Source organism: Gracilinanus agilis, chromosome 5 (assembly GCF_016433145.1).
Source record: "Gracilinanus agilis isolate LMUSP501 chromosome 5, AgileGrace, whole genome shotgun sequence".
Lineage (NCBI taxonomy): Eukaryota > Metazoa > Chordata > Mammalia > Didelphimorphia > Didelphidae > Gracilinanus > Gracilinanus agilis.
Genome location: NC_058134.1, coordinates 124,586,962 through 124,598,051, shown reverse-complemented (window position 1 = coordinate 124,598,051; position 11,090 = coordinate 124,586,962). Strand labels below are relative to the sequence as shown.

The window sequence follows — 11,090 nt, the reverse complement described above, 5'->3', positions numbered from 1 at the left end:
GAAAGTTTCCCCTCTAGGTTCCCCTTATTAACAGATCCTGGGCCTTGTTCCTGGCCCTATGGCCTGCAGGTGCATGCTAGATCTAGGCTGGGTAGGACAGTCATCAAGTGTGACACCAGCCCCATGGAGGAGGAGGAGTGTCTGCTTCGAGGGTCCTCGACAAAGGACCAGAAGGTTGGCCTTATCAGCTGGGCTGGCACGTATCTAACAGCTGGGAACTATGGAAATAAAATCACTGCTATAGCTAAAGGCTTGGGCAGGAGACAGGTAACCAGCCATCACTGGGGTGAGTGGGGTATCACAACTCTGATGCTCAAATGGCCACACGCCCCTGGTTGGGGGGGATGTTGGCACCCTCTCGCCTGCCCTAGATCTCACCCCTTTCGCTTGCCTCTGTCACTGACATTCCTGAGTCCTTTCTACCTTGTGCCTGTGGTGTCTCTAGCTCCAACCCAATCTTACCTTATCAGAATCTCACACACCTTTGACAAGGTCCATGACTTACTTCCAGTCTTCTTGTTGCCTCTCTTTGCCAGGGATGCTCTCCTCACCCTCGGCCCCTAGAGCGTCAGCACAGAGGTACTGTGACATCACAAAGGAGAGATTTCCAGAGCCTCAGGCTAGAATGAACGATTATGGGGTCTCAAGGGAAGAATATTTACAGGGGGTAGGGAGAAGGGGTATGTGACACCTTAAAAGGGAGTAAAGGGAATGAAAGGATCCAGAAATCCCCAATAGACTCTTATGTGAAGAATCACAGTAACTCATGGGTGTCAGAGGTTGAATGGCATGAAACAGAGGCACGAATTGGATTCTCTGCCTCCCAAAGAAAAGGATTCCACATTTCTACCTCATATTCTCCCATCGCTCCCTTCCCACCAAGTATATTTAATGACCAATTTTTACACCGAAAGCAAACAGCGTAAGTGCAAGTCGCCTAGGACAAGTATCACGGAACTATACTGGTCTTCAAGTGCTGCCTGGGGGTAGGGAGGAAAGGATTGGGGAGCAGACAGCAGGCCAGTGAAGACTTCTACTGGGGTATTGGTGGCTAGCAGGCCATCTAGTAGTTTCCAAATATTAACGAATTATTCTTACTAACTAGGTGCTGAGCTCAGTTGTTTCCACTAGCTGGAGGACTGGAAGTGCTCCCAGAGCCTTCTAAATGTTAGCATCCTGTTGCATAGTCATTTGAGCTAGTTCTGCCTCTGACCCTCCCAACTCACTCTCCTGCCTACAGTTTCTCCAGCACACACACACACACACACACACACACACACACACACACACACACACACACGATTTTTTAAGTCTTTCTGGCTCTAAATCTGTGGTCAATACACATTGTTTCCAGAAAAGATGAAGCCTGAGGGCTTAAACTTGGCCAGAGTCATATCACCGCCAGTAAGTGTTAGAAGCAGGATTCAGACTCAGGTCTTCTTAAGTATAAGCCCCACAAATATCAAGGTGATGATAGCTTACACCACCAGATTTTTATTCCTTGGACTCTTGTTTATCTCTGACACATGAAGTCGAGACAGAATTCTGTGAGATGACTTTACTAAGAACAGATACAAACAGGATGATGATTCCTAACTATTGAATCAAAGAGAAAAAGATAAGACTTAATTCAAATCTCAGAAACTTTTCCTGGCAGGAATCTTTGGAGGAGATCGAGAACAGATAATGGAAAGTTCACATTGGGCTAAGTATTGAGAAGCAGCATGGTACAATTGATAAAAGCATGGTCAAGAAGGCCTGAATTTGGCAGCTGGGTGGTTCAGTGGATTGAGAGCCAGGCCTAGAGAAGGGAGGTCCTAGTTCAAATCTGACCTCAGACACTTCCCAGCTGTGCGACAACCTCCATTGCCTAGCCCTTATTGCTCTTCTGCCTTGGAACCAATACATAGTAAGGATTTTTTTTTAAAAAAAGGCCAGAGTGTGAATCCCACCTCTGATATTTAAAAGCTATGTGACTGGCCCAGCCACTTCACCACTCTCTACCTCAGTTTCCTTATCTATAAAATGAGGCATTTGGTGTCAATGACTGACTCTAAGGTCTTTCCCATCTCTAAAACTATGATCCTTTGAATGGGACACTTTTAACCTTTTTTTTTTTAAATCACAAGAGAAACCAGTGTGTGCATTGGTGTGGCCCAGTGGTAAGCATGTAGGTCATCTTATTGCTCCTGCTGATAGCAGTGGCATGAAGGCCGTAGGAGGGAGATGGGGTGGGTGGTAATAAGGGCATCAGCACAGCTAGGGGCTGGCAGCAACAGCCTTAACAATGGTGTGTCAGTAGTGTCGATGGCCCACAAGGGAGGGTGCTGGGAGTCAGCGACGTAAGGCCAGGAATCGGGTGAGTACTAACATCTCCCTCCTCCCTCACTGGACCTCTCTGCAGACTTGGGAATTATTAGTGTGCAATGAATATGATGAGAAATGTCAGGCCCTGGTGCGCCTACAGAGCGTCCAAGGCCACATCTTGCTGCCCGAGGGAGACGGCTCAGTCTATTGCGGGTGTCCCCGGAACACAGAGCATGGCTACTTCCTACTTCGTTTCTACCGCCATGGCAAGTGGACCCTGCAGTGCATGATCACGGGCCACTACCTGGAGTCGGATGGCGAGGCCGTATTCTGCAACTCCAGGGTGCTCTCCGCCTACCACATGTGGACCCCACGGCCAGCCATCCACGTCCACGTGGTACTCTACAGCCCCATCGCCTGCTGCTACGTCCGAGCCAACCCTCAGCAGGGCTGTATCTGGGTGGATGCTCCTGTGCCTTACCTGGAGGAGTGTGGCTTCCTGCTTCACTTCCACGAAGGGCTCTACCACCTGGAGTCTTCTTCCCACCACTTTCTGTCCCAAAATGACAGGCTGGTCAGCAGACCCTCAATGCAAACAGGCTTTCACCTGCATTTCCGGCCTGGTGGACAGATAGCCTTGGGCGATGGGCAAGGGTGCCTCCTGTACCCGCAGGGCTCCCAGTCCCTCCTGTCTCTGGGCTCCAGCCCCATGGGTGGAGAAGAGTGGTTTATATTGCAACACTGCCCAACCTGGATCACCCTGAAAGCTAAGAATCGGAAATTCGTCACCATCGTTTCTGGCAAGTGCTAGGGCTGCTGGGGGAAGAGGGTGGAGGAAGGAAATAAGGAGAGCAGGAAATGTGGGAATGAATGAAAAGGATGCTGAGCCCTACAAAATGAAGAGTCCTAACATTAAAAAATAGAAATATGGCCTGGGAGGCAGGTAGAGAGGGGTTGAAAATAAAGAAATGCGTCTCTTCATGATAGGGGCCGTGTCCTATTCTTCTGGAAAACTGTCTACAGTGTCTAGTTTAGACCATTTCACACAGAAGAATTAGAAAAGGGGAAATAAGGTGTGGCTCTTAGCTAGGAGTGGAGGAGGGAAAGAAGGGAGGAGCCCCTGGGCTGCCTGCTATCAAAATCTCTCTTTCTGCAGAAATGGAAGTCTGTGCTAGATCTGAGCAGATGGTTCCTCTGTGCTTCTTTCAGTATGAGAGTGATCCAAACTCTAATGCCATTCAGCTACGTTCAGTTACTGGTCAATATTTAGCACAGGTAAGAATATGGACCTAAAGGCTGGCCAGGGACAATCTGGAGGAATAAAAAACCCAGGTACTCCCTTCTTTCTACCCAATTTGCTTTTACCCTGGACCCCAGGTCCCCAGATCACGTGTAAACAAACATCTCTCCCAGAGGAAATGTCTAGATGTTGTAAGCTGCCCTGCATGTATTCCTAAAATGCTGGGGTCCTTAATCCCTAATTTATTCTGATTTGCCCCAACCTGATCCTGAATGCAGGCCTTGGGAAGAGTAGCCTAGACCGTGGGAAGGCTGGGCTAAGGAATCCAGCTTTTGACCACCCTGTAAGCCCCTAGGACTTTAGAACCTCAGCAGAAATTTCATACAGAGACTAGCATAATTTTCAAGGATTTCTTTCTTTTTCTTATTTTTAATAATAATGATAACAATAGCCAACTTAGCATTTAGCATACATTATCTCATTTGGACCAAGCAATAGTCCTGTGAAGTATATGTTAAAAATTATATTCTTATTTTATAGCTGAGGAAATATAGTCACCAGAAGCTAGGTGGCACAGTGGATAGCACATGGGAGTGAGGAAAGACTTGAGTTCAAATCTACCCTCAGATGCTTACTACAGTAACTGCATGACCTTGGGCAAATTACTTAACCTCTGTCTCAGCTTCCCCATCTGTAAACTATGGATAATAATAGCACTTACCTCCCAGAATGGTTGTGAGGATCAAAGAAGAAAATAACTGTAAAGAGCCTGATATATAGTAAGCCCTAAATAAATGTTAGTTATTGTTATTATTATTTATAGGTTCCATAGAATCCTAGAGTTAGAGCTGTCCTTAGAGGCCATCCAACTCCCTCATTTTAAAGATGAGGAGGATGAGACCCAAAGAAGTTAACTCGCCCAGGGTCACACAACCAATAATTGTTCAAGGCAGGTTTTGAAACCATGACTTTCCTTACTCCTAGTTGATTGTTCTTTCCATTGCACAACACTGCCTCTCTTTCTCTCCTCTGACCCACTCTCTTGGTATCACAGTGCATTCTGTGTTGAAAGTGGGTCATTTTCCAAAAAGAATTTGAAAGAAAAGGAGAAAGAAGCTCTAGCATCTCTCTAGACCAGTTAGGGATAGATATCAAATGGCCCATTAACTTGGATGGGAAAACATTTTTTGTAATAATTATATTTCAATAAATTTCCTTTGCAGTGTATTTTATTTTATACACTTAAGTGCATTCCAAGGAAGGGGGGCTATAGCCTTAGGCAGATAGTCAAAGAGGTCCCTGACACAAAAAAGGTTAAGAACCCCCGGACTAACTAAATGTGAGAGGCTAAGAGTTTTGCCAAAGAAACAGAAAACAGGTTTGAAAGAGTATCTGAACTCTGACCCAAATCTAAGACTTTCTCCCTCTCTGCAGAGGCCACATAGGACTATAATAGGAGATGGGAAAAAACTAGAGGCAGCGGCTATTTTCTGTGTGCAATGGAACTGTGACCGGATCACTCTACAGGCTGCCAGTGGACGCTATGTGGGTGTTACATCCAATGGGTGCTTGATAACTACATCCTTGCAACCAGGTAAGCATAGGGGAAGGAAGAGGCTAAAGATCCTTGTATGATGTCCTTCCATCCCTAGTTTGCTCTTAGTAGGTCACATCTGAAAGAGAGCCCAGAGCTATCATCTCCAGTGATCTTGACTCCCCTTTCTTTCAGGTCCCTGTGAAGAATTTAGGGTACGTTTAGTCAATCGACCTTTCCTAGCCTTGAGAGGTCGATATGGCTACGTGGGCACATCTTCAAACCATGACCAAATGCAGTGCAACATGGACCAGCCAGACTGCATCCAGCTACTTCCCTGCCGACAAAGTATTTACCATTTCCAAGGTGAGTGCTACCCTCTTCATCCCAATTCTTCCCTTCAAATGTGCCAAAATAGATCCTGGGGCTCATTACTCAGTGCCCACTGGCTCCTTCCGAACTCAGCCCTCTGTGTCTGGATCCAGGACATCTCTTGGGAAATTGATCTAACAGGAGTCTGGACTGGATGGCTTCTGAGTCCCTTAAAACTCTTAATTTTAACTTAACTGTTAATTTTTACTACCTTAGTGTGATCTTGGGCAAGTCACTTTAACCTCTACTTGCCTCAGATGTTAAAAAGGGATAAAAATAGCTCCAAGCTTCCAAAGTTGTTGTGAAGATCAAATGAGAGAATAATTGTAAAGTGAGCATATAGTAAGCTAGAGAGTTTGGAGCTAGGGAAGATCTTCAGAACTATCTGGTCTAGCTCAACACTCTGACAAAAGAAGCCCCTGTGAAGACCTGGAAAGGTGAGGTGGTTCAAATGAGGTTACTCAGAAAATTCGTGGCAAATTAGTGACTCGAATCCAGATCTCATGACTCCAGTCGAATGCCCTTCCTTCTTTACTACTCCCCAAGGCTTTATGATTTTCTGAAGAAAAGACACAAGGCTTCTTCCTGAAACAATTCATATGCTTCAACATTTACTGGATGCTAGAGCAGTAAATGCTGAGTGTGAAGAAGGAAGCTCAGCTTTGCCTCACGTCTCCCACTATACACTTTCCTGAAGAATCTCCCAAGACTGAGTTGAAGTGAGCCCCTTCATTCCCACTTTTCTCTGACACCCTCATTCCTGCCACTTCAAGCATCTAGCCACAGTTTAAAGTAAACCGTAAAATCCTGAGAAAGGGGATGAGTGGGGAGAAAAGGGGGTGGTGGGAGGTAGGCATGGGGGTGGTTTGGATAGATACACAAAAAAAGGTTTCTGTGTGGATGGGGATTTTTTTAAAAAAGTCAGTTTAAGGAGGGAGACATCGCCCTATTGCTTTCAGCAGCAGACCCCAAATTTCGAAGAGATGGCACAGAGATCTGTGGCATCCTTCCTTATGACTCTCTGAGGCAGCCATGTAGTATAGTTGATGATAGACCCTTGGACCTAGAGTCAGAAAGGCCTGAGTTTGATTCCTGCCTCAGACACTCACTAACTAGGTGGCCCTGGGCAAGTCAGTTGACTTCTCTGTGCCTCTGTTTCCTTGTCTGTAAAATGAAGATAATTACAGCACTACTTCCCAGGGTTGGGAGGATCAAATGAAATAATCTATGTAAAGTACTTCCTATACTTTAAAAGTGCCAGGTAAATGCTAGGTAGCCAACATTATTATATTATGTTAGCTAAACTAATAATAATAATAAGTTGACCTGACCTAGAGCAGAAGATTTGAGGAGGAGGAAGTATGGTTGATGGTGGTGGTGTGGTTGTGTGTCCCCTCTACGTAGGTCACAACTCAGGTGTCTGGGAACCTGGGGCACATACTTCATTTTCATATCACTTAGTGACCTCAATTCTCCTACTTCCCCCAGCACAGAGTGGCACCTTCTGGTCCCTGACAGCCTATGGCACCTTCCGTCCCTGGGGAAAGTTTGCTCTCAACTTCTGTCTAGAACTACGAGGCAGCAACCTGCTTGCTGTGTTGGCCCCCAATGGCTACTACATAAGGGCTGACAGCAGTGGTGTCTTATTGGCCGACAGCAAGATTATCACCAACGAGTGTCTCTGGGAGTTTTAGGTATGAGAAAACCTAACCATCCCTTTCAGCTTTTATCTTGTGTCTTTCTTCCCTCTCACAGATAAATTCCTAGAAAAATTGTTCACACTCGTTGCCTCCACTCACTTCTCAACCCCTGGCACCTTTACTCAGCTGAAACAGTTTCTGCTAAGACCACCAGTATTTTATTCATTGCTAAATCCAGTAACCTTTTTTGGGTCTCCCATCATTCTTGACCTCTCTGGAGCATTTCTTCTTTCTCCTTTCCAGATACTCTTTCCTTCCTCGGGTTTTGTGACATTTTTCTGTCACAGTTCATCTGTGTCATACTTCTCAGCCTCCATCTGTACCCATAGGAGTCATTTCAGGGCTCAGACCTGGATCCTCTTCTCTTTCCTCTACAGAATCTCTTTTATTTTTATTTCAGCAACTCCCAGGGCTTCAACAATCATCTCTAAGCCAATGACTTTCAAGTCTACATACATGTCCAACCCTTTCTTGTCTCTTCCTTGAACTCTAATGCAGCCTCACTAATTGCTATCCCAAGGCATCTCAGACCCAACGTGTCCAAAAAATCTTTGCTCTACACTGCCTCTCTCAAACATCCTCTTTTCTGTCAAAGGCATCCACCATTCTTCTAGTCACATGCACGGTTCACTTTTACCCACTCACCCCACATCCTATTGATGCCAAGGCTTGTCGATTCTGCCTCCATCTCTTCCATCTGTCATCTTCTCCCCATTCATACTATAATCACTCTAATTCAGGCCCTCCTCAGCTCTTTCTGGGACTATTGAAATCACCTCTAAATTGGTCTCCTCTCTCTGGTTTGTCCTCATTCAGTAGCAAAATTGATACTTCTAAAGCAGAGATCTGACAATGTCATTACCCTGCTCAGTACAACAAAATCCAGACTCCTTTTTTTGACATTCCAAGCACTTCACAATCTGGTTCCAGGTCTGTCTTTCAAGGATGTAGAAGCTCCTACTGTCACACCAAAAGAGTGTCTCTGTGCGTATATATGGAAATCCCCACTTAAATGTAAGCCTTTGAAAAGTCCAGTATTAGAGAGTGAATAATGGAGAGATGGGTTGAGAGAGAATATATCTACGTATTATTAGTCCCTCAGTACTCGTCGTTCCAGCCAAAATGACTTAATTTCTGTTTCCTACATACAATATTCCCCTTTCTGCTCCCATGCTTCTGCACAGGCTGTGCCCCACAGCTGAAATCTGTTGAGAACTACTTTCAAGACTAAGCTTAAATATCACCTATTTTGAGGGCTTTTCTGATTCCCATCAGCTTTTAGTGACTCCTTCCCTCAATCTCCTTTGCATATATGTTCTATTTACTTTTGGGGGTAAACTGAGTAAATGATAAATTCCTGGATTTTCAAGGGAATATTTCTTTTTCTTTTTTTTCTTTTTTGTATCCCCAGCATCTAGCACAATGCCTGATCCATAGTAGGCACTTAATAAATGTTTGTTGATTGATTGATTATATCAGTACCTGAGAGAAAAGAGGAGGGAGAAGGTGAGTTGTGGAAGTATTTCTGGGTCATAGGGTCCTAAATCCTAGCTTTAGAGCTGAGAAGCACCTTTGAGGCCATCTGGGCTCACTCACCCTTTCATTTTACAGACGAAAAAACTGAGACCTAGCAATATTAAGTAATTTGCTCAAGGTCACAAGTTGACAGATACTTCTAAACATGGCTATCTACTGTACAGATTCCTCTAACTCAAAATCAATTGAGTGAATAAAGGAATGGCTCTCCCAGGAATGTTTTCATTTGGTTGTCATGAGGAAGTAGAAGCTCCTAGTGTCACAGTGAAGGAGTGTCTCTGTGCATATATATGGAAATCCTCACTTAAATGTAAGCCTTTGGAAAGTCCAGTATTAGAGAGTGAATAACGGAGAGGAGGATTTTGAGAGAGAATATATCTATGTACCTAAACCTCACAGATGCTCTATAAGTGCTAGCTAGATGTCTAGACTGTACCCCATGCCTGTGGAATATGCCTCTCTTCTTTACCTCTGCCTCCTGGCATAGGAATTCTCCCTTAGACTCAAGTTCCACCTCCTATAATCAGTCTTTCCCAATTTCCCCATTTGTTAGTGCTCCCCACCCCTAGGAATTCCTTGGCATTTCTTTTATCTTTACCCATCTAAGAACATGTTATTTCTCCTTTGTTGATTACAAGCATTTTGAGAGTACTTTTTTCCTTTTTTTTTTTTCTCTTTGTCTACCTGGCACAGAGTTGGCACTTCATAAATATTCATTGAACTGAATTACTAGCCCTTTGGCTAGGAGGAAGTCACTTAACTTCTTTAAATCTCACACAGCTTTCGAAGACATGACATGAGCCATAGATGGAGTGAGTCTTTTAAATTGCAGAAGTTTTCTCACTGAAGCAATCTCAGTTACTGATGCCTTAATATCAACAATCCATTTTGCCTAAACTGTACCTCACTTTCCTGGAGTTCCACTTCCTCTTCTTTAAGAGAATGCTGGACCTGACTATAACCAAGGGCCTTTATCATGCTAAAATTCTATGTTCTATCCTCTATTCACTGCCCTTGGAGTGCTGCTGCCTTTCCCCTACTCTCCCCCCTTTACTTATTAGCCTGGAATGTCCTTCTGTTCCTCTTTGCTTACTGGAATCTCATCCATCATTCAGAGAATTACAGTGTCTCTGAGCTGGAAGTATCTTGTCTTAGAGGTCACCTAGTCCAAACTGTACCTGAATAAGAAATTCCCTCTCTACTGAAAAGAAAATTGAGGCACTAAGAAGGTATCATTCAAGCTCAAATCCTGTCTCTTCATCAAAGTGCTTTTAACTTAATGCTTCTTTTTTCTAGTAAATGCCCATCTCTCCAACTAGTCTATAATTTTTCCTTGAGAGGGCAGGGAGCTTATGTATTTTTTGTATCCTCCATAGCACCTAGCACACCCCCTTATAAGTGCTCAATAAATACTTGATTGATCCGATTTAGGGAAAGTTTTTGTTTGACTCATTCCCCAGGTAGACAAGATACCACCATAAAGAAGACCCTGAAGATGAGATTTGTGAGATTATCCACAACACAATCCTTACCCCTACAAGTCACAACTTATCCTTCTACTCCTCAATCAAACTTTCACACTGAGAAACAATATACCATGGCCATCCAACAACAACATTTCTGTGTGCTGCCTCTGCTTCTTTCCAGGGGAGCAGAAGTGGGAGGGGGCAGGGTGGAGAGGCTCTGGCTGGGAGGCTTTGGGATGCTTTGAGTCTGGCATTCAAAGGAGCTCAAAAGGTATGTAATGGTCTGGCATGCTGGTGTCCAATTGTATTCCCAACTACTCAGGAGGTGATGACTACCAGATCTTTTGAGTTCAGGAGTTCTGAACTTTGATGTGCTATGCAAATCTGGTATCTACACTAAGTTTGGCATGGATCAGGAGAGGCCGGAGAACCCGGGTTGGGGTAGGGGACACAGGGCAATGTCAAATCCTGGAATCAGCAATGGGATCAGCCTGAAAATAGTCTTCCAATATGGGTGATATGGGGATATCCAGTCTTTAAAAAAAAATATATGGAAGCAGAAAAATGGAATTCCTTTCTTCCCTTTCCCTGTCTTTCTTATCTCGACCCATCTCTATTAACTAGCTGGGTCCTAGAACTCTGGTCTTCCATGTACAAGATGGAAGGTGTACAAGATAATCCAATGAGGCATGAGAAGAAAATAATAGAACTCATATTGATTTTAAGTAAAATAAAGGAATTAAGAATTTATTCATATGGAGTACAGAAACTGGCACTGCTGCCCTCATTTAGTCAGTGTTGTACAGGCTGCCAAATGGTATGCAAAATATCCTGAGGAAAGAAGAAGGTTTTCATAGAACAGAGGGGTTTGAAGAAGCACAATTCACTCATTCATTTGTTTTTGAGTGAACTGTGACATCAGCTTATCTTATCTA

The 11,090-nt window shown here is 44.2% G+C and overlaps 1 protein-coding gene across 1 annotated transcript; it reads left to right on the top strand.

Moving 5' to 3' along the window:
- The first annotated feature begins 123 nt into the window (after positions 1-123).
- On the top strand, positions 124-10,279 carry FSCN3 (fascin actin-bundling protein 3). The gene is made up of 7 exons (XM_044679559.1): positions 124-267; positions 2,405-3,107; positions 3,464-3,582; positions 4,982-5,141; positions 5,277-5,447; positions 6,942-7,147; positions 10,150-10,279. Exons 1-6 carry the CDS (start codon positions 124-126, stop codon positions 7,145-7,147), a joined length of 1,503 nt encoding a protein of 500 aa, XP_044535494.1. The 3' UTR covers positions 10,150-10,279.
- Positions 10,280-11,090: the final 811 nt, after the last annotated feature.

What these genes read in the sequence shown, in the direction of transcription:
- FSCN3 (XM_044679559.1), top strand. Translation starts at nt 124, where the DNA reads ATGGAGGAGGAGGAGTGTCTGCTTCGAGGGTCCTCGACAAAGGACCAG. An exon ending in AAGGCTTGGGCAGGAGACAG is followed by an intron (nt 268 to 2,404) that starts GTAACCAGCCAT and finishes ACCTCTCTGCAG; the next exon opens with ACTTGGGAATTATTAGTGTG. An exon ending in ATTCGTCACCATCGTTTCTG is followed by an intron (nt 3,108 to 3,463) that starts GCAAGTGCTAGG and finishes CTCTTTCTGCAG; the next exon opens with AAATGGAAGTCTGTGCTAGA.